The following is a 24,240-nucleotide window of genomic DNA, read 5'->3' as shown; positions in this document are numbered from 1 at the left end:
ACTGCAGTTTCAGTTGTTACAACGTACAGAGTTGTGTACTTACGCAGCAATTATGAATAGCGTACCGTTTGCCAGTGTTCGTGTCCGACAAGTGAGGTGTGGCTTCTTTCGTCCGCCTGAAAAAAATAAGGCATTAGGAAGAGAGAACGTGAGATTGTTCCTTATTTAATCTTACTGTCATGCTTCCCTCACATAATTTGTTCACGTATTGTGAACAAATTATGTGAAGGGTATACAGTGAATAGTGTATACAGCGTAGTGTGAAGGGTATACAGTGAATAGTGCGGAAAATATTGCGTGTCTAGCTATGTTTTCATACCATTCATTGCACTAATATTTGTGCGCATTTTAAACATAATCGGTTGGGTGTTAGGACGCCTGTCTGCGATGGAACTAGAAATAGACTTCACAGATACGTCAAACTGCGCAATACAATTAGTATAATAGTGACGGGTCCATAAGGTGGCTAGCCTGTGTTCACGAATATCGACTGCACCGAGGCCCTCCCCGTATGGGAAGAGGCACGCAAGAATATTTAGCCTGCTTGGTTGGCGCGGTGTACGAGATCCCGCTTAGATGGGGCGGGGTATATATCGGCCAAACAGGCCGGTGCTATAGAACGACAGAAGTCAGGAGCCTGAAATTTCTGTGAAAAATAAAATTTTGGCACATTCGCCTTGTGCGTGGTGGTTCCTGCAAGTGTGAGCCTGGGTTTTTCCGTGTATCCGTCCTTGTAAAGAGTAATGACACCTCGGCACGAGAAATCACGAAAGCATACTACTTCTAAAAGAAGGGAGATAGGTGTGTTAGTTATGCATCTGTTGCTCTGCATGATGGTGAACTTATATGTGCCACACCACTGTGGTCTAGTGGCTAAGGTACTCGGATGCTCACCCGCAGGTCGCGGGATCGAATCTCGGCTGCGGCGGCTGCATTTCCTATGGAGGCGAAATGTTGTAGGCCCGTGAGCTCAGATTTGGGTGCGCGTTAAAGAACTTCAGGTGGCCGAAATTTCCGGAGCCCTCCTATACGGCGTCTCTCATAATCATGTGGTGGTTTTGGGACGTTAAACCACACAAGTCAATGAACTTATAATTCTTCGAATTTTGTCTCGTTTAGTGGCCTTTTCTTCATCATTTTTGTCATACGATCATGTGAGGCGATGTGCCCGCGCATATGCCTCGGCAATATATGTCAGCCATGTTGTGAGAATAAAGCTGGTTGTGAGTGACGCACTTTCTGTTCTGTCCCTATGTTTCTTTCTTCGATGGTGCGTGTCTAAGTTTATTTCAGTATTTCAGTCGCAGATCCAAGTTCTTAAAACCGAAGAGAGTACACAGAACAACACCTCGGCGTCCCAGGACTAAGTGTGTTTTCTGCTTGTGTAATGTATTACAACACACCGAATGTTCCATTGCCAAAGTCAATAATAAAAGCTGATAGTGATCCTGGTATATATAGGATTGGGCACTTTTTCATAAGGAAGTAATTATCTACCAAAGCACCGAATATTTCCACTGTGCTACGCGAATAACGAAAAAAAATCATAACAAAACGCGCGTTTGACGTTAACTAGTAGCAACCGTGGCATCAGTAGATCATTCTTTCAATCTTAGTCTAAAGAGACCTATAATATATTTTTAATGTTTCCCGTCTTTAGTGACGTCAGAAGTCTGTCCACGTACGTGACGTCTCAATAAAATAAGTTTTTGATCATTCAATTTACGAGAGATATCCCCTGTGAACTGTCTCTTGGGGGCCCTGCTTTTTCGTGCAATCTCAAGCCCGTTCTGCCTCATCTTGCATGAATATCATGCGTGACCAACTGATATAGCTTCAACTTGCGGGTTTTCATAGCGAAAGTGGAGATATTGCATACCCATAAATAGAAACATTTTCACAATAATATCTACGGCTTTACGTCCCGAAGTTACGACATTATCATGAGAGACACCGTAGTAAAGGGTTCCGGAAAATTTCACAATCTGGTGTTCTTCTAATGTGCACCATCACACAGCAGACAGTATTCCTCTGAAATGCAACCACCTTGGCCGGTATTGAGACCGTGACTTTCGGGTCAGCAGCAGAGCATTAGCCAGTGATCCGCCGCGGCAAACGGAATGTTTTGATTGGCTGAACGCTTTGCGCTGACATTGTCCACGTGTTTTGTGAAGAAATAGGTGAGCAATGAGGAAATAGTGCCCCTGTGAAGGGTATACAGTGAAAGCCAGAACGAAACCGCGCTCTCATCTTCGAAGTCAAAGTAGTTTAGAGCCAAGTACTTTAATGGTTATATGAGTTAGTCCTCTGCTGTAGCGCCACGCGAAAGCACTATACCAGCATGTTTGAATCTGCATTTCTCAGAAGCATTTTAGAGGACTTGGAAAACATTTCTGGCAGCTATTTCCAAACTGTATTTGTGGTGCACGTCACAGCATGCGAGAAATTGGCGGTTTGTGGTAACAGATTGACTGGAAATATTACTTCCATAAACTGTCGCCTATTTCCCGTGAAGCGTAATGCTCCGGCACTGTATCAGGACTTGTTATGTCATACTAATGCACTTAACAGTGGTTAGCTCAGCCCTATTTTCAATTCCATTGATCATTGGCGTCATTGCAAGATTCACCCCACACGTTGTTATACCTGCGAGTCCACAGCGAACGTCCGTACTTCGGAAAAAGGCAATCTGTGTCAAGGCAAGCACGCGAGCCCGCCTGACGCGATCAACAACTCAACGGCGTCATCACGAAACGGCGCCTTTCTGGCGCGCACGTGCAGTGAGTCACCTCAGCCGCGAGCCCGTCGAGTAAACAACCGGCGTCTTCCTGTCTGGCGGCTGACGCAATGCGCGGCGACGTCACTCGTCCTTGGGTGCAGCCACCTGCAGCGCAGCCTCTCCAGATTCGATGAGAAAGAAGGACGCGGCCCAGCGGCGACCCCATTGGAGGATTCTGACCTCGCGACCAGCGGCGCTTCGGGTTGGACATATGGGTTGGACCCGGTGCATATAAAAGAAGCCCTGTGGCGCGTCGAGAGAAGAGACCCCTTTGACAGCAGACCCATTTGAGAGTAGAGCTATGTGTTTGAGAGAAGAGCTCAGCTCTTCGCGTCTCTGTCGGCCCCAGTGCCGAATTTGTAACGCATCTGTATATATGCTGTACATAAACCTTGTTTAACTCACCGTCGTCTCGTCCGCTCGTCTACCAGCTCAGCGCAGAAGCAGTCGTGAGCTGAGAAACCTATGCTACCAAACGGCTGGTGACCTTCCCGGTGGAATTCAAAGCAGTGGCGCCTTCGGGACCGTGTTGGCGTCGCCGTCTTTCGTAAATAGTGGTTTCAGCGGTGAGATTTCGAGGCGCCCTTCGTAACGTCGTCGGAGGCGCACTTCGCAACAACGTATAACAGTATTTATCCTCAAGTATTCACCACTTGCCTTGGTCAAACCTTATGTATACCTGTTCTGTATGTTCAAATGTGTAAATTATAGTTATGGCAATGAATTTCAAACCGCCGGGAAAGTTATAATTGGTTAAATATTCCTAATTGAGAAAATTATCGAAGTAAACATCGATTTTTGGGTATATGCTACTGAGTGTTCCCGCAGACTATGCCGGTCGCATTGATATGACAGGAGATGTCCTCATCAACCACTGAATCGTTCACATAGTTCACTGTATGCTCACATTGTACATTTTGTGTAAAAGATAGAAACGAAAAGAAAGATAAATCACAAATGGCTACTTAGTTATCACTAGGGGAGTTAAGCACTGTTGCTGAGCGTGGCTTAAAAGCGGTGCGAAGAATAAGCGTGGCATTGGAATTATTCAATAGTCTATGAGACACCCGAACACTATACACAATGGCAACAATACTTCATTCTCTGAATGCAGATATAGTGTGCAATAGCTTGGACCAGCATCAGCTTGGGCACCCTTAGCTACAAAGTCTGCTTCTTTGTTTTTGGTTTCTTTGTTTCCTTTTCATTTTTTCATAAAGTCAGCTTCGTTTTCACCTGCATCTATAGCCGTCTTTATCTTATTATTTTTTATTGCTTCGTGTTTTGTCATGATGCTTCAGAACGCTCACTTTCGTAATTATTGTGAAATGAAACATATTCATTTCATAAGCATGCGCACTAGGGATTGGGGGGGGGGAGTATGCAAGTTCAGGCTTTACTTTTATTGAAACGGACCTTTCATGTCATTTTTTATTGCTCAGAGTCATGCTTACGCAAGTCTTCCTTTATTTAACGTTTCTTTATTTTCGGTCATGGCGATTAACGACAACTGGTACTACAAAAAAAGGCTATTACCTCCCGTTGTTAGGCCTAAAAGCAGGAGAAAAATAGCAGGGCACTGCAAAAAGGCTGTCGCCATTTTATTTTCGCTTTCGCATTCTCTGCAAACCTTGTTTTTGTTCCATACTCGACCGACGAAAGGATCTGTTCTCCAGTGAAACTTGGCTTTCCCTGATGGAGAACATGACACATGCCTATGCGTAATTCTTCGATTTCTCCATGTTCAACCGAATTCTATTTTTTCTATCACTCTGTATTTACGCATGAGATTTAACTCTTGATTACTCAAAGTTATACTTTGATAGACCAAGTCCATGGAAGTGTTGCCGTGCACTAATTGGTCACTCGCTCCATGAAAACCTATTGGCATACTACACACTGACAGAATCAAGCCTTCCTCGAGCCATACTCTGCTTTTCAAGGATTGAAAACGCAGCCTTGATTGCTATCTGATGTTGTTATGCCTGTGTTTTTCGACACCCTGCCATCTCAGGCAGTTCACGTACTAGGATTGAGCAGGTAGCACAATCACAAAGTCAAAATTTTTTTTTTCACTCTGTCAACTGGTGCTACGGCTCACTTCACTGAACAAGTCACGCTGCTAACTGCTTCCTTCGAAACACCCTTTCGAATTCACCATGGCGCCGATGAACGTCTGGTTACCGGATGTAAGCCCCGCTGAAATAAAACACCATTGGGGTACTTGCTTGCTCGAAGTTCCGTTGCGCAATTGTGTTATCGCTGCACCTCCGCAATGGCCTTCTTCGTCAAGGACGTCCACAGATGCCAAAAAGTGCTGCTCCATCCCACTGTTTCATTTGATCCTTGAAACACGTCTTAAAATCCAGGTGGCCGGAAGCTATGCAGTGGGATATCTGCAGCCAGGACATTGTCCGCTGCCTTGGGCAACTTTCAGCAGGATCATGGAAGTCAGGTCACAGCTCTGCAGTACCGCGATGCGAGGCACCAGCCGACGAAGTCCATAGCCGCCCTTGGGACATCTGTGATGATATCTGCCATTTTTCGGTAGCTTCCTTTGGCACAATCTAAAGACGCAGACTTCAATGCTGAAGACAATATAGGGGCTCTGCATATGACCTGCAAAGGCTCCTTCCACGAACTGGCATAAAGGTGGCATGTAAACAGCTGCTGCCATAGGTGCAATCTGTTTGCCTCTCGAATAAATAATAAATCAAAACTGTTGCGTAGACACGGCCTTATGAACACTCTGCTTCAATAAACAGTCTGCAATCATACACAGGCTTGAGATAGCTTAAAGTGTTCGGCAATAATTTGCCATGTTGGCACTTAAAGGAACCCTAGAACGGTTTTAGCCATATTGTACAAACACATTGATTGGGTCGGTAGACCAAGATTCAAGGTTCATTTACAGACAGATTTCTGCTCTCTTCATAAACTGTATTATGTATTACAATGCTTTAAAGCAGCAGATCATTGCAGATAGCTGCGACTCAGGGAAGCGCGTTTTCAACCGCCCATTCACAGAATGGCATGCTCTGGTAAAGCGATGTCACCCTGGCTGCTTATCTCATTGGCTGTGGAATGCGCGGAAGTAAGATGAGCTGGTAGGGTGGCGGCATCTGTCGGACCAGGTATCAACCACTCCGCGACATTTGTCTTCTTTGTTAGACGGCGCGCGTGTGGCCAGGCGCACTGTGTGGTGGCCTCCGAGAACGCGCGCAACCAGTAGGGGTGCATACTTGGAGGTCTAGACTGGGCAAAGCCTAAATCTTCAAGTGTGCTCATGAGAGCAATGCGATTATCAGGGATGTCAGCGCTTCTCATGAGTGGAGGAGGCAAGGCAGAGGTCGGAAGGAGGGTATTTGCTTGCCCGTAGCGGCCTTGGTACACGATGTGTCGCTAAACTAGTGTTGCGAATAGTTTGACGACGCTCTATTCCAAACGCTACAAAATCTTCAAAAAACCTTTTTAGGGTCCCTTTATGAAAACGCAAACACTGTAAGTATCTCTAGTGCACTATCAATACAGTTGATCTGGACCCTCGATATATATCGAGCGTTACCGATGATCTGTTATTCTTTTGGCCGTATTTGTTTGGACATCCTCGGGTATGGATAGAATACTTTAAATATCTGTTGAGTGTATACTGGTGTGCGTGTTAGTTGTTCATGCCTGTCTGTATAATTATGCTACAGATAGGCTGGCGTATTCGAGCAATAGGCGGAACACTTTAATCACACCAGCACTAAAACGGTACGGAGAATAATTGTGATCAGCTCTTACAGTTATCGTTGTTCCCCACTGGTTCAACATTTATCCTCGGGCTATCTTCGGATTCGGCGTTTAGGAGCGTCTGGAGAAGATCCGCCTTGTTTGCCTGCATGTAAAAGCGACACCACCGATCATTATGCACTGTTTCACGTTCAAGCGCTGTTCAATTATGAAATAGTGTTCTACAGTTCATACTTTATTTGAATAACCATAACCAACTGCCAATACTCTTGACAGCTTATTTGAACTACGTTTTATGTTCACCAACACGCCTTACGCGTACATCTGGCGTTATCAATGTTTGTTTAATAACCAAAACGTAACGGTTCAGTTGGCTACGCACTGAGGGTAAACAGAACCACCTTCGCAATGTTAATGTCTAATATGTTATGATATGCTGTACAGTTAAAAGTACGGTTTAAGTTTACGCAAGAGAATAAAATGTAGTATTTGCATTTTGTTTCTAGCAACAGCTCATAATGAATACCATTATCAACATACTGATCAATATACCCCAACTCTGCGTCCTGCTTGACAAAATAGAGTAACGCCTTTTTGAAGCAACGTTCTTTTGTGAAGGATACACCGCAGACTAGCCATAACTTTCTCTTACAAATGTGACATGTCACAAGATGGTTTTCTTATTGAGTGTATACAGTATATCGAATGTATTGCTCTATCGCGTACAAAGATGATGGGTCTCAAATCTTGATTCAACCTACGTGTTTCGATCGCCCAGCAACCATTCTATCATTTTTATTTATTTATTTATTTATTTATTATTTTTTAATCATAAGATACTGCAGGCCCAAACAGGGGCCCAAGCAGGAAGGGCAAAAGGACACAAACAAAGCAAATAAAGGCAGAGAAATGGCATACTCGGCAAAAAAATAACACTGGCAAGTCTACAAAAGAAACTGTAGCAAAAAATAAGGCAAAAACTACATAATTTCTTTAAAAGAGCTACGTCAAGGTGAAGCAACAAAAAAAATTTTCACACACTGAAATAAGACCATGTGGCAAAAGCACGTCAGACATATGTACACATATATCGTTTTTACTTGAAGATGTTCTTCGGGCCATCCCCTACTACAGCTGAAAGAAATTGATTGCGATACGCCAAGTTCAATAAAGGTCATAGCTTTGTTACTATTGCCGAAACGCTGTGTGCTGATTGATATGTATGTGACATACGAACAGCAGTTCTACGATACTTTCTTCCTTATACCACAACTATGGGCCTACAGAACGGCCTCGCTACAATTACGCGACCTTGTCATATTCCTTATCTTCGTGTTGTCACAATAACATGCAGACTTGTGTCAAATATTAGCCTAGCCTCCAGTGTTCCCAAGTAATTCGACATTTCGTGTTCATAAAGTCTCCTTCGTTTTTTTCTATAACTCACTATTCTCTTTTTTGCGTAAACATTCAAAATATAGTTTGAAATTTTACGTAGAGAAGGACCTCAAGATAGATTGTGGTATCCCTAGTACAGTGCGACGTACCTGAAATGTAATAAGGGTTAGACGGGAGCAATGAAGAAGGGTGTGACATGAAAGACGCTCTCTGTGCTATTACATCCTTCTTCACTCTTGCCAAAGAATCACCCGTAAATTTACGCAAGACGGGATCTCATTTTGAAAGAAATTCTATGAGCTCAATAATTTGCAGCTCATCATAGTGCCAAAAACGCCGTCATGTTAATGGAAGCGCTTACTTAATTTCATATCTCGCGCAAGCTTACACCCCGAGACAAGGCTGCCATTGGTGCCTATACTTTGCGCCAGTTTGATGCTTTTCGACCCCATCCGTCGACAGAAATTTCAGGTTGGCTCCACAGATACTTTCTGGCTACTTTTGTATTTTTGTCCTAGAGCACTATTAGCAACATTTTGAGATAAACTGCGTTATTTTCAAGCTCTTCTTTCCTGTTAACCACTGAGCGCACGCGACCCTTCACTCCTCGGCAGGAGGGCAGCCAGGGAGTCCAAAACGTTTTTTTTTTTTTTTGCCATGGCACAGAGAGCGAAAATGGCCATTTCAAGGGGGTGCCCCTCTCGAAATCAAGGAGGTGCCCCCTCCCCCCAAAAATGTTCTGGCTACCCGCCTGCCCCTCAGATGGCTGGCGCATCTATACTCAACACCAAGCAACAAGGAAAAATTGTACTTTTATTTTTATGGGTTCACATATATTGAAAATGATACGAATTCTTCGATGAATTCTAGTAAAGCACTACTCATATTACCACTTATTTTATTTGGCTTCGTATTTGGTGACCAAATGACATTAGATGGCGGCTTTGAATATTTTGCCTATAGGTCTCGCTCTTTTTCAAACCCACCCCGCGGCAACTCTGCTCATATACTAGTATAAAATACTTACATCATTGCTAAGCTAAGTATATGCTACACAGAGAAAGAAAAAAAAAGAGGAGCTGATGTTGATCACTAACTCATTGGTCTGTCTAGCGTATATTTGTCGCAACATTAACGACTAAAAGCAGCAGCTAGCCCAACTTGTGATGCGACTTACACCTGTGATTAAAAAGTGCATACTTACGCCATTTGTTTGTCTCCGCTGTTCGAAAAGTGGCCCGAAGTAGGCAAGCACAGCATCCATGGGAACACCTCGAGAAAGGCCGTACTTCAGCAGCGGCTTGAAAAGAAATGGCAACTCTGAAATAGAATCTGCAGTAACGGAAAGAATGATAAGCTATTTGCACTCCCCCACGGCCCGCTAGCTTGACAAGCGTAACGGCACGTTTCGTATGGTACGTGCCGTATATTGACGCGACACTTCCAGCAGGTTGAAATCCCCACACTCTGAGTCCGTACAACACGTACTGGATGTTTCGTTTCATTTCATTTTTTGACCTTAAAAGCCACACCTGGAATTTTATATGAGGGGTGGGTTTACATAAATTCGGTATACATTGTTAGAAATAACATTTGAATAAGCATTACTAAACATGACATGGATATAATGCCTACATGATTCTGCAATATGTACAAGAAGTTGGAAATTATGAAAATGTTATCGCATAGATTTCATTCTGAAAAATTGTATATTTCGTATGAATGCGTGAGTGCAGCAATTATGTGAAGCAGGCTGTTCCAATCTGTGGCTATACGAAAAAAAATTCCTCTTGACCATTTCACGACTCCAAAATAGCGACGTTAACTTTTATTGGTCACTCTTTCTTTAGGAAATACATTGATAAAAAAAGCAAGAGCACCATGGAATTGGCGTCATTTTTTTGCTTGTCTTTTTTTCTCGCCTAGATCTATTTTCTCAATAGATATTTTAAAGTTGTTTGTGTTTAGTTCATCTTGCGACTCCGTCCATGTCAACAAGTGGTAAATGTTCGTTTATATACTAAGCTCAATGGTGATTCTGCGAGTCAAAATCCTCTAACTGTTCGCCGCGGTGGAATAGTTGCTAGGGCGTTCAGCAGCTGGCCCGAAGGTCGTGGGTTCGAGCCTTTTAGTGGCAGTCGCATTTTGATGGCGGTGAAACGCTAGAGGCCCGGTGACTGTGCACGGTGTCAGAGCGCGTTAAAGAACACCATATGGTCAAACTTTGTGGAGCCCTGCCCTGTGGCGTCTCACGTAACCGTTTCATGGTTTTGAGACATAAAACTGCAGATATTACTGGTATTTTAAATCTACTGATCATAACCGAACTTGTTACCCATGTGTAATGGTTACATATCATCCTCCGTGTAAAAGTTCTCGCGAACGCACGTTCACTCGATCTTCGACCGAGTGATAATGTGGGCAGTGCCGCCGTTCTGCACCAGTAAATAAGCTGTTTCGTTCACACTGCAGCTTTTACAACTCACGGTAATGTAGTCTTCAGCCTGGTTCACACCGGCGACTAGCAGCGGTCGCGCGACCGTTTGCGACTGGTCGCAAACAGTCGCGAACGGTCGCAGGCGGTCGTAAAGCGACTTCTTTGGCTAGTCGCTTCCTGACCGACGTTTCAGTCACGCGACTGCAGTCGCAAAGCTGCTGGAACCACTTAGCGATGCTCATTTTTTAGTTTTTTCTTTTTTTCAACACTGTGCGAGAACGGGCAGAAATAATAAATGCGGCGCGCTTGGTTCACTGGGTTCACTCAGCTGGCGGCGATCAGCTGATCGTCGCCGGTCTCCAGAGTTCTCGCTGATGACGAGATCCAGACGTGAATCTCCAGTTTTGCGACTTCCGGTCGCTCGCATGCAGCCTCTGCCGGTGTGAACATCAGTCGCTTTTTAGTCGCCAGTTGTGAATGGTCGCGCGACCGCTGCAAGTCGCCGGTGTGCGCCAGCCTTTAGGCGTAAGAATTAGGCTGTGGTGAGCCCGCTGAAGTGACGGGCGAGCTTGAAATTGAAAATTGTTCGGGAGCCCAGGTGTCATAGCACTGTAGCACAGGTGCTTTTTATTGTGGTCAGGGCTGATCCTTGTCGAGTTCCTTCATCGCAATCATTTATGGTCACTTTTGCCAGGTTTATATCATAAAGGTTCCTAAAATTGACGAGAGGGGACTCTGGCGCTGCGATCGCACAGCGATCATGGGACTTATGGGTAGTACACGCACTCGCCTAGTCTTCGGACTTGCGGGCTTCGAAAGTGCTTGCGGCTTTGTTTATTGTTGTGTTTTTGTTTTCGTTTTGAATGAAAGAACGGACAGTTTTGTACTTTGTGACCCGATTAGAATTGGTGAGCGTAAGGGGTTGGGGTGGTGACTGCAGAACATTTCCTGATATTCGTTTCATCACAAAGAAACTTGAAGCCACGCGAAGCCAAGCGGAGTCAGAAGAACGAAGATTAGAGAAGTCGGTGTCCCATCAATCCATCATCAATCCATCATCCATCAATCCCACTCTGGCTGAAGCGCCGTGCGTTGATGCTTCTATAAGTGCCAGAGTTCCCTCCACTGTACTAATACGAAACATTATAGTTCAGCCCCATTTTGATCGAGTTCGAGCACACACCCCTGAAAGAGCAATTGATCCGTATTATTCTTCAATCGGGTCAATCTAAAGCACCTGCGCGCCTATTGCACAAGACGATGGCCTCTGTTCTTTAAAAAAAATGTGAGTAACTGGTTCTTACTTATAAGCACCATCTTGCTTTCTCCAAACATTCCGGTACACTGTCTGCACTTGTGCAATAGCTTGCTGGCTGCCTCGTCGCCGCGCTGCACTTCTGTCCGAGTGCCGTGGAAGACACCCATGGCTACGTCCATGGCCAGACGCAGCACATGGTCGTGCATGTTGACCACTCCACTCTGCTTTCTGGAGGCCACCTCTATCATCTCCGCGAACAGCTTGGTGCGATCCTTCATGGTCACAACAGCCTGCGAGCAGAACTTGCGTTAGCGTCAACAATGCGTGCTTTTGTCACTTTCTGTTTACGTCATTCATACGACTCTGTATTATGATTTTTCTCTATCATTTGCGCCAATAATTATTTTCACCCTCGGAGTAGTTATTTTCTTCTTGCCCCTTTTAGAATGTTCACGCCTCTTTGGACTGCGTTCCTCGCATATCCTGGTGAACGCGGGCCCGGAAGTCAAGGTTATGAATTCATCGGGTCTTGGGGTTGTCAATTGTCATAGATACCCTATGAATACGTATTTAGAGCCTTATTTAGATATATATTACGGTATTCTACTATATCATAAATAAAAAAAGATTGCGCAGTTACTACAGCATGTAACTACTTCATATATAATGGCTACATGATGTCCAATGCAGCCTAAGTAATGCGCAATAATGGTCATTTTCGACAATTATTTTCTCTATCACGACTACTGTAAACTTTGGTGTTGTCGTGTGATGGCTAATATTTCATACTCAGGAAGGTTCCTCTGCAAATATTTTCATTTATTTATTTACTGAATACTGCTGATCTGAATTTCCAGGCCTTACGCAGGAGTGGAGGCGCTACATTTTTTGTGGAAACGCATTTGAACAATAAAAAAGAGCTCACAAAAAAAAAACAGCAAAAAGAATCAAATGACGTGTGAGATGTGGCACTTGAGTACAATAATACGATATGTAATGGCGAACAATGGGTATGCCAACGTACGTAGTGACACTTGATACAATGCATTGTCTAACACTACAAATCTTGGGAAAAGAAAAGAAAACAAGTGTCTGTTAAGTGACTTTTACATTTTAACACACTCCGTATTATCAGAGATATAACTGAAAAAAAAACAAAAAATACATCGAGCAAAGTGACTCATAGGGAAAGCTCCTATGACACGTTGCTACAGCACTAGTGACAAAAGCGCTATCATTACGTCCCTTGAAATGTGGCAGTGAACGCTAAACAGAAGGAAACTCGATTATTTCTCTGGGCAAACGGTTCCAATCATGGATCGTACGGGGGGAAAAAGAATTCATGTAGGAGTTAGTTTTGCACGAAATTTCGCTGACCTTTTTGAGTGGAAAAATTGAGTGGGATGCTGTTGTGTAAAAGATTTCAAGTGCGTGCTTTTGCTGATTCTAAGCTTGTCATGATACATCAAATAGATAGAATATTTTTAGCCTTTCGCGATAGCGTCGGCTTTGTAGAGATTCTAGATTTGCCGAAGTTAAAAAGAGCGCTTGGCGACGTTTTCCAACTGTATGAATTGAAAATAAACCTAGCTGCTTTTCTTTGAATACTTTCTAGTTTGCGCATATTTGTATTCGTGTGCGGGTCCCATACTGCTGCAGCGTATTCAAGTGTTGGTCTTACATATGTTTTGTAAGTCAAAAGCTTCACATCCCTCGAAGCCTTCGAAAGCGTTTGCCGTAAGTACCCTAGATGCTGCATGGCCTTCTTGTGTATGTCGGTGACGTGATCATTCCATCGGAGATCAGCTCTAATGACAGCCCCCAGGTATTTATGATTCGAGACTACAGATAGGGTATTGCCGCCGATACTATAAGTGAAAATGAGTCGGCTTTCTTGCGGGTGATTGTCATTGCTACAGTTTTACTGTGGTTTATTTGCATCTGCCACGAGGTACACCGGTTTTGAATTAGGGATAATGATTGGTTAACACAAAGCTGATCGTCAGAACAGCGGACTTCGTTATATAAGATGTAGTCGTCTGCGAATAAAGGGATCTTGGCCGGTATGTCGTGAGCGATGTCATTTATGAAGATCATAAAGAATAACGGCCCAAGGGCGGGGCCTTGGGGAATGCCGAAACGGACGGAGGCAGAATGCTAGTTGACGTCATCGATGAACACAAATTGCTCTCTAGGACAGGTATGTGGTGATCCATGCAAGAATGGAATCGTTTTCAAGACTACCTTTTGGTTTTAAAAGAAGTTTAGAGTGTGGTTGTTTGGCCTTTTCTACTAGTTGCTTCTTATCTTAATCTGCTGGAGAGAGGGGTACCAGTGAACTAGTCATCCCTATCTGATACAGAGTTATGTAGAGAGTCGATATTAGACGAAGCAATACTGCACTAACCTGTTTCATGTAAGACCCTTTGAACGTAGGAGATAGGAGGCCTCGAAGTTCCTTCCATTCTTGACCGAACACCCTGGTGAGGCGTACCTGGTTAAGCAGCAGTGGCTTTGTGACATACGTGAAAACCTGTGAGGACAACGCATTGTTGTTGTTACGCTGATTCACGAATATGTTGCTGAATATATTCAATTTACGACTTCTAATCCTTAATTGACATGCTAACGCTGCCCTGCGACGCACTTCAGTTACAGACCCCATCAAATGCGCCTCTTTGTGATTACCGTATATGGTGCTCAAAAAGGGGCACTCTCACCTCAGTTTTACCAACGTATTGACAATATAAAGAAGCTTTACGAACACATTGTGTCCTTAAGATGTTAAAGGATACATTCTGGGAGCTCGTTGCACACGAAGCAATTTGTATATATATTAAACGTAGTTCCTTTATTGGGTTTAACATCATGGAACACTGGGCGAGAAATCTCGCTTATTTTGGGTCATCTTTCGGCTATGCAACAATACTCGAGGCCACCTGGCTTGCTTATATTTCTTTTTTTAAGTGTCTGCGCTTGCTACTTTTCCTTTGAAAATGATATGTCACGACATGGAGCGTGCCACTTGTTTGTGACGTGGTAGCCCTGGGCGAGCGTAGTTGTCACAAACAAGTTATGGGTGAACAATATGGATAATGTTGAGTGACAAGAGGAGAGCCCAGAAATGGTGCTGCTCATTCCAGAGTGAATTACCCAGAGCTACGAGGTACATGCGTGTCCTTGGCTGCCGGCATATCATATGCTGTGTCTGGTGCTCATTGACAGCAGTCTAGCGCATGAGCCGCTGCCGTTTTAGGGGCGAAGCTCCTTATGGCGTCGCTTGTGCGTCCCCATTGTGGGTAACCGGTTTTCGTTAATTCTTAAACCGGCAATTGAGGTGATACTCGTACTATTCGCTGAAAAAATGCAAATTGTGCGACACTAGAGGGTGTTCTTTGTAGAAAAGAAGGATGAACGTCACACGTACGGTAGGAGAGAGAGACGATCGCACGACTACGATTGCGTGTTCTTCGGTGGCGTCGTACGCCAGGGGGCGCTCTATAGTACAATAAAAGCGCCATTTTGGCGCCCGCGCGCCCATTCAGATGCTCGGCAACGGAGGATACACAAAGCTGCAGAGCGGCGTGCGCGCAGGGCGGCGGCGGTTCACGCTCGAAGAGACCCCTATTACGACAACGGGAGGCCGAAGCGGTGCGGTAGCGAAGTAGACCCAATCAATCATCCCGCGAATATGCTGTCATTTTTATTTTTATTTTATTTATCGTTCTTTGTTTTTGTTTCTGTTTCGCTTTGACCAAAATTAAGCCACCCCTTTTAGAAAAGAACCTTTATCTCACGTTATCTCATGCGGTCACTCAGCCGCTGAGTCACCGCAGCTCGCAGCAAGTAGGTCTTTCTATGAAACTTTAAAAAATGTCTAATAATGGTGACATAAGTGAGATTCAAGACACTGGACACACAGCAACAATAAGACTAAGCAAGGCCTTCAAACAGAATCATTATGATTTTTCCATAGAAGTATTCACTCTTCGTTCGCAATGGTTTAAACGCATCGACGCGATGCCAGTGTATTGACGGATAATTGCAAAGAATGTCTGGCTGTTTCACGTAGTAGTTTTTATTATAGATGTTGCAAGAAAAGTACAGCAGAAGTTTGCTTGCAAGACGTGCTTCAGGTTAAAGTTTTTCACACTTCTTAATTTTCCATTCACAAATAAGTAAACACTAATAGAACTTCTTGCTAACCTGTCTTCCCGTAATTGTTTTGCCATCTTTCACGAATACTTGCTTGATCATTTCAGGATCACTCGTTAGCACCGCAGGAATAGACCCATGAAAATACCTGCAGCAAAGCATCAATTCATGAGTGTGTTTGAAAGTTTTATTTTGTTTTGTTCCACGTATTCCAAGTATGGAATACATGGAATATGTGCATCGTGCTTCAATGTGTGCTACACTAAAATTAAGGCTTTTGCATTCACAAGTTTCAGGACTCTAAATATGTTTATATGTATGTCATCTTTATGCTTTATTTTATTTTTATATGGAAATTTCTTGAGTGTGGTACGTTCCAGCGGCAGATATGCATATTTATTTTGTAGTCAGTATACTTCGCCTAAAGTGCCACAAAACTTACTAACCCAACAAGATCGCCATATTTTGTGATCCAATCGTCGAAGGTTGCTGCCATTCCCTGTATTCATCACGAAAAAAAAACAAAGAATGCGTAAAGAGTTAGAAGACGAAAAAAAAACCAACACATTCACATGGTTTCAGAACGTGTGTTTGAAATTTGCTGAATATTTAGGAAGAATATATAATAAGGTTATGCTGATCTTTCGGCGTTTAGAGAAGGCTGTTCGAGATTCTAATCAATGCTACCGCTTGACATTTTAGATGGAAGCGAATATGCTTGAGACCCGTGAGCATAGATTAGGGGGCACGATATTTTTAACCCCAAGAGGGCAAAATATCCGGAGCCCTGCACTATGGTGGCTCTCTTAACTATGCCGTCGTTACAGAAAAGATATTTAATATTATTATTATTATTATTATTATTATTATTATTATTATTATTATTATTATTATTATTATTATTATTATTATTATTATTATTATTCACACTTTGATCAGATAAGCGTGAACACAGAGACAATAAACATTATAGGCCTAACTGGAGGCTCGGACCAGCAATACAAATGTTGTAATTTTCACAATTGTGGTCCCCCAATAACGGTGAAAACCTGAGACCAAGCGTGGTGGCGGGCAATGTGTTATTTGCGTAAAACTCCAGCATTTTTATTATAATGCTCCCTGTGTAATAGAAGTCGACAATTACTAATGGGTTCATATGTGTGTCGCAACTTGCAGAAGGAAATGATCAACTAATCAAGTAATGAGAATACACAGTGCATCAACTACTAGCCGAACTCGTATGAAGCTGGACCTCTCCTCACCAAGCCACTTCGAACAGAGCAGAGAACGAACCATATGGCTGCATTAGCGTTGCACGCAACTTGTCTCACCTGCAATACAGAGGTTTTCTTCCCAGATGTAGATTGTATGTTTTTTTCTGTTTCAAATCTGGGAAGGCACTTGCCATCATAAATCAAGGTCTTCTATCGACCCGTTCATCCTACTGCTCGAGGTCTGCTAATGTTATCGCGAAATGCAGGAAACGGATATCTAGTGATTTGTTTTATTAGCCGCGCTACAAGGAAAATCCTTGATTTGGGTGTTATTTTTATAGCTCATATTTTGTGTATTTTTAATGGGAATATGCGGCGGCGTCGGGCTCTTAATAAGGACGCACGGGTAGTGTGGCTTATTCACTTCCTTTTTGCTGAAAACAAAAAAACAACCAGCTTGCCATTTGATAATTTCCACCAAATCAAATGGCAATCATTCTTTGTTTATTTGTCCCATCATTCGTATTTAAAAGCGTGCGCCCCGGTTTCCTGTCCAGCTTCAAATCTTGTCAACTTTTGGCACAGAAATCTGTTTTCGCGTGAGCTCATCACGTTCTTCGAGTGTAGTCATTGGCGTACAGATGGTGTGAGAATTCTAGCAAAATTGTATATATATATATATATATATATATATATATATATAATCTTGATCATTACCTTGCTAAGAAGCTCTTCGAGGTTTCCGAACACGAAGCTGGGCTGTGGACCCGGTATTCCGAGCCTTTTGAACAGCGAGAACTTCCATGCACGATGACCACAAAACCTGAAAGCAATGAACGAGTACTAGCAAATGAACATTGTTCATTGGATCTCGACGAAAAACGTGTACGACGATATACGTTACGACATATGACTGCGGCTAGACTGTTACGAAGGAAATGTCGGAAAATAAATCTATGCATTCTGCCCACACTGTTGCTATTATAATGTCCAGTTTACTCGTGCACCTATTCCTCGAGCTATTGCCTGTATTTTTAAGGGGGCCTTGTAACAAACCTTTAGGTGGGTATGAAATTCATTCACCAAAAGAGCGTATTGAAATAATTCCCCACCGCAAAAAGTTTCAGAGTCCATCTAGTACGAGCGAAGTTGCAAAGATCTGTCACGAAAGATTAACGCTGCACAGTACATAGCTCACAGCACGTGTCAACCCAGGCATCGCGCGAGGTTATATCTCGCATGAGCAGCAGATGGTTCGATTGACATACGAAGCGTGTGTGGAGGTCATTTCAGCCATTGATGCATTCAAGTATTTGGCGTCATCCATGACTCTCGTCACAGGAAATCCGAGATTGGCGGCAAAGCGTCAGCGACAACTTGTCATTCACTGTCAAAAAAAAAAGGCGCAATAGAACTATTCACAAAATATGAAGCGAAGCTTGCTGATACAAGAGGAAGTGACCCATTGCCGGTATTCACATATCACTCAATGTTCAAGAAAACCAGAGATAACCGCACAACAAGAATTACAAATTGGGAAATCTTTCGAGAACTACAGAGACAAAATATTGCGCCTTGTTATTACGCAGAAACGTATGCATCGAAGATGATACATTTTCTAACAAAAGCTATTCGTGCAGTACCCATTCCAAATGGGTATGCGGGGGTTGACGCCGAGTATGAGGGGCTTCAGGCAATACGACACCGATCTGAAATAAGATATCGCAGGTCGGGAAATTTAGAAGATTTCAAAGTTGCACACGAAATACTGCAGAAGCTTTCAAGGAAAAGGTGGCAAGATTTATGTGTCTCACTTTCTCCATTTCTCTCGGCGCCTCAACTGTGCAACATGGCACGCCCCCTCCGACAGCCAGCAGTCCGCTCGAGACCACTACAGGCTCTAGCGGTGTCTCGAGGAGTTGGCGAACGTGTGATTGTCGAAGAATTTCGGGATCTTATACTGAGAACCAGAGAGACCGTCAAAACTAGCGTATATAAATCTTCAGAAGAATCAGCTTCGGTGATTGTACCGAAGTTCTCTGTGGTCAGTTCATCAGATCTGGATGACAGCTTCACACCAGAGGAGCTCCAACATCTGCTGTATTCAGTAAAACGATCGAGTTCACCAGGACCAGATGGAGTTACATACGCTGCACTTGCTAAATTGTGCGAGAAAGGAAAATTACACCTATTGGACATCTACAATAAAAGTTGGCAAGAAGAAAAAGTTCCGGAAAGTTGGAAGATATCAAAAGCAGTACCGTTGCTAAAGCCAGAGAAGAGCCCTATGCAGTTGTATTCGTTTAGGCCGGTTAGTTTGACGAATTGTATTTCGAGAGTGATGAAAAAATTATCAATGAACGAATTTTATGGTGGAAAGATGTAAAAAAACTACTACCGAAAAGCATAGCCGGCTTCAGAAGAGGTAGATGCACAATGGACTGCATTCTGTATTTGGTCACAGATGTGGAAAACCAACCTACGCAAGGAAATATCACTGTCGCTATATGCCTTGATGTCCAATGAGCATCCGACACAGTGAGTCGCTTTCACGTTCTGGAAGGCCTGGCGTCACAGGGATTCAAGGATAAGATGCTGCGTTGGATCGCTGACTTCCTGAACCAGCGACACATTTTTTGTAGTTACGCAGCAGGGCCCAAAGTCAGAACATGTCAACCAAGAGTGCTACAGGGCAGCGTGCTAAGCCCTACTCTCTTCAATGCAGTCAGGGCAGGGCTCCCGTATAATCTCCTACCTAACATCAGATGTTCAGTATATGCTGTATATATAAGTATATGGACGTCTGGTCTATCGTTCTTTTTTTTTTTGATGTCCAAGAAACTTTACAAGATGGATTGCATTATGTAGACCATTTTTTTAATAAAAAGAGGTATGGCACTGAGTCCGGCTAAAACAGCCATACTACCGTTTACATTAAAAAGACACGGATATTTCCAGATTATTCTGCAAAACCAACCTATTCAAATGGTAAAAACTCATATATTGTTGGGAGTAATTTTAGACTCGAGACTACCATGGTCGCCTCATGTACAGTCCCTTGAACAAAAAGTGAATCAGGTCATTCTAATCCTCCGGCATCTCTGCATGCGGGGCCGGTGCCAAATGGTGTGGTACTACAGAGTCGTTATTAGCCCTACATGTTGCGTTGATAAGCCCCATCGTAAGTTGCTAACTGCCTCTGCGGCACGGACTTCCAGCCTCCCCCGAAAGGAGACTTCACTTGTTATGGGCAAGGAGCTTGAGGGTATGTGTGGGGTTGCCACGGTCAACTTCCAGTGCTTTAGTGTATGCAGAGGCTTGACAACCACCTTTGGCAGTACTCCGAAATAAAGAAACATCCCGAAATTAATTTAAAATTTTCACGCAACATCAAAGTCATTCTTTATCTGGTACACTAACATAAAGGATGGCAACGAAACTACAGAATAGTGTATCATCATTTCAAGCAGTAGTACCAGAATTTAAACGATGGAAACCTTCAAAACCACCTTGGACACTGCCTCTTCTCAACGTTATCCATGAAATAGATGGCATTCAGAAGAAAGCAGACATGGCGCCTCTAACAGCGGCACAGTTGGTACTTCATCATTTTCATATAATGCATAATGAAAAAACGAAGATATATACAGATAAATCATGCACTGAAGAAGCGTCAGCCTGTGCGGTTTTTTACCCGAAATTCAGAAAAAAAGAATGTACAAACTATCGCACATATCTTCATCGACGACAGCCAAATTAGTGGCTATCTTTGAAGCAGTTAAGCTTATCTGCGAGAATTCTGGGCCACGAAAGTGGGTGATATGCACGGATAGCTAACCTGCCCTTCAGCTTATCAGAAATGCGAGATCACTTTAGAAAAATGGTGGAGTAACACATTGTATTGCAGAAACTGCAGAATATGCCTCAACGCATGGTCACAACATCGTATTCCAATGGATACCCAGTCCCATTAGAATAAAGAGAAATGAAAAGGCAGAAAGCCTCGCCATGAAGGCATTGAATGAAGGATCGGATTGCGCAATCCCTATGTCTGGGGTGAATATTCGACATTTTATAACGCAAGGAGCTAACCATTGTTCGATGAAGAGGTGGTTTGATAGCCCTAAATCAAAGGAAACAGAGCTTTATAAAGTTGATCCACACAGAAAAGTTTTCATAGCGACAAATCTCCCACGACACTTAGAGACATTAATCCACATACTTCAATTGGAAGTAGCGTACACACACAGCTTTCTGCACAAAATACATCGATCAAAATCACCGGAATGCCATTGTTGTCATGCGGAAGAAAATGTTCGCCATATTCTTTTGAAGTGCGTTAAATACACGAATGAAATAAAAATTATAGAACAAATTAGAAAGTTTGGACCAACGGCCCCTCGCATTAAAGAAACTACTTGGACCGTGGCCTCAGATGCATCTCCAGAAAAAGGCGAACATCTTCCTGACAGACTTTTTAGTGGACACCGGACTGCACAAGCGCCTGTGATAGACAGACAGGTATGGATATATATGAAATATGTTTGTGCATATACTGACAGTAAAAAACGAAAGTGTGCATGTAAACAGTTTATTACAGTGTGAACTGCTGTAAGAAAACTGTGCATTGGCATGATATTTGACCTGGTTTTAATGTGCTATTATGTGTTTTTCTGTATTGTTAATTTTTGGGTACCGTTCTGTATTATTCTTTTTTTTGCTAAAAAACTTCGTTATATGAAGTAGCCGAGGCAATATGCACCTCAAACTTTCCACAGCAAAACAGTCGGAACAGAACAGAACAGAAGCTTGCTAAGTTGTCTAGGATTTAATTAAGAGAAAAACGCAATAAAGCAAGCAGATAGGGCATGACACTCGCACATTCCTGGTCCGTGTGTTTACGCAAGGAATTATCTTTGAACCATGCGGTGGGTGCACTGATACATGCGAACAAAATACACGGAAAAGATACATCGCACTCACTCGCGGAATTGCGGCCTTGTGTCTCTTTATGAAACATATTACGAACCTAACCAAAACGTTTGCCACTCATTTTAGGTGAGTGGCAAGTACTGTGACTCAAGGATGTGATATTTATATCTTCTGAGACTCCCCTGACTACACACAGTCATTTTATTGTACACTTATAGTTTATTCATACTTGCACGTGGGGCATTGAAAGGTGATCGCTGTCTGAAGAAATGCAACATTTCTCATAATAAATTCGATAAAATTGAACACAATATATTTCCTGCACGTTACTTCATATTTCACATTATTTACGAAACAGCTTCTCCTGTCACAATGCCTTCCACATATACGAAATCAGACAAATGCAAGATGCATTGCTGAAATTTGCTCAAAATTGGCCCACTGTTGTGGAGCAGTGGCTGTAGTGATCGGATGCTTCCCTCTATGTTACGGCTTCTGCTGGAGGTGATCTGTTAGAGACCTTTGTATTGTGTGATGTCAGGGTGCGTTAAAGAACACCGGTTGGTCGAAAATTTCGTAGCTTGTCACAACGGCGTCGGCCCCGCCGCCGTGGTCTAGTGGCTAAGGTACTCGGCTGCTGACTCACAGGTCACGGGATCGAATCCCAGCTGTGGTGGCTGTGTTTTCGGTGGAGGCGGAAATGTTGTAGGTTCATGTGCTCAGATGTGGGTGCAGGTTGAAGAACCCCAGGTGGTATAAATTTCCGAAGCCCTCCACTACAGCGTCTCTCATAATCATATGGTGGTTTTGGGACGGTAAACCCCACGTATCAATCAATCAAATCAATCACAGCGGCGTCTTATAATCGTATCGGCTTTGGGACGTAAAAACATAGATGTTATGAGCATTACCGCTCAAAATGGGTCACTATTTGAGTACCTAAATAAAGAAACCCCTTTATGTGTGGTGCCCGTGGCATTTGCAAGCTTTTTAAAGAAAGTTTCCGCAATCCGCTTGCCAGAAAATGAAAGAGAAAAAGACGTAAACGAAAAACTGTGAGCTGTTTCAATGAACTTTACATCGCAAAGGTTATTTGAACGCCGGCACTGGTGGCGTCAGTCTCACCTTGGCCATCGACGAACGTTCCAGAACAAATGCTAGATACCCCACTTTTGTAGAATGGTTGTCAGGCGTTAACTCACATGCCACCATCTTCGGCTGCAGCCACAGATTTCGTATTCGCTCTCCTCCCTTCTACGCAGCCACGCCCCCTGCACGCCCCTTTCCTTTCTCTGCTGGGATCAAGAAGTGATTGATTGATATGTGGGGTTTAAAGTCCCAAAACCACCATATGATTATTAGAGACGCCGTAGTGGAGGGCTCCGGAAATTTCGACCTCCTGGGGTTCATTAACGCGCACCGAAATCTCAGCACACGGGCCTACAGCATTTCCACCTCCTTCGGAAATGCAGCCACCGCAGTCGGGATTCGATCCCGCGACCTGCAGGTCCGCAGCCGGGTACTTTAGCCACTAGACCACCGCGGCGTAGCAGGCTTAACAGGTGGATAGCAAAATCGTGGCTCACGCAAAGGATTGTGGGCTGCGGCGCCCGTCCGCATCGACTTCCGGTTCGAGATGCCGCGCCGCTGTACTGGTATTCGTGCCAGTACTGTCGCTTTCTGCACGTTCCACCCAGCACTATAGCGGGGTCCTTTTCTCACATATAGCTGCATAATACTTTAGACAGCTATGCAGTTTCGTTGAATAACAAACGCAGTCACTTTGAGATAGTTATAACCATGCATGCGGTAATTTATTTATTCACGTGGCATGCACCTCCGGACACATGTTTCTTGTTTTGATTCGAAGAGTGTTATCACGCATATTTTCTCACATTTTAAGATTTCCTGTACATCATATCATCACCAAATATCCGTCCATCTGTTTTCATGCTGCTTGCTCGTAAAGTTATTGATTTGCTTTTGTCTTGCAAGGACACCATCCCAGGGTCCATATATAGTGAGTGGCAATAGTCAACTATTTCATACTCTGAAAATGAAATGCGCTCATAAATTTCTGGCTTTTTTACGCCTTTTCATCTTCCTATACGTGAGATATCGTTGCCTCCCGCACTACAATATCGCGTTTAAATATTGCGAGATTCTCCGCACAACACATAACACAGCCTGTCGGCACTTAACACTTGCAATCCTGACACAATAAAGGCGACATACAATGCTACTCGTTGCTTCAAAAAATACTTCGATCGTTTTACGTCCCAATATAGTGACCATTTTACCCCGTGGGCCTTTCGCGCGCTCAGCGGTTTCC

The 24,240-nt window shown here is 43.5% G+C and overlaps 1 protein-coding gene across 2 annotated transcripts in view; it reads right to left on the bottom strand.

Annotated features, from left to right (window-relative positions):
• The window catches only part of LOC119181710 (cytochrome P450 3A18), a 61,284-nt gene that overhangs the window by 10,679 nt on the left and 26,365 nt on the right, over positions 1-24,240 (bottom strand). For both annotated transcript variants that reach the window (XR_012886520.1, XM_037432953.2), the window contains exons 2-9: positions 17,694-17,799; positions 16,209-16,261; positions 15,814-15,910; positions 14,015-14,140; positions 11,654-11,897; positions 9,117-9,244; positions 6,566-6,659; positions 44-116 (exon numbers count right to left, since the gene is read on the bottom strand). Coding sequence is in view for 1 of the 2 variants with exons in the window: in XM_037432953.2 (XP_037288850.2) it covers positions 44-116; positions 6,566-6,659; positions 9,117-9,244; positions 11,654-11,897; positions 14,015-14,140; positions 15,814-15,910; positions 16,209-16,261; positions 17,694-17,799 (921 nt within the window). In the remaining variant the exon portion in view is untranslated. The remainder of the gene's footprint in view (positions 1-43; positions 117-6,565; positions 6,660-9,116; positions 9,245-11,653; positions 11,898-14,014; positions 14,141-15,813; positions 15,911-16,208; positions 16,262-17,693; positions 17,800-24,240) is intronic.

Source organism: Rhipicephalus microplus, chromosome 10 (assembly GCF_043290135.1).
Source record: "Rhipicephalus microplus isolate Deutch F79 chromosome 10, USDA_Rmic, whole genome shotgun sequence".
NCBI classification, from domain to species: domain Eukaryota; kingdom Metazoa; phylum Arthropoda; class Arachnida; order Ixodida; family Ixodidae; genus Rhipicephalus; species Rhipicephalus microplus.
Note: the sequence above shows the minus strand (reverse complement) of the source record. Positions and strands in the feature narration are given on the sequence as shown.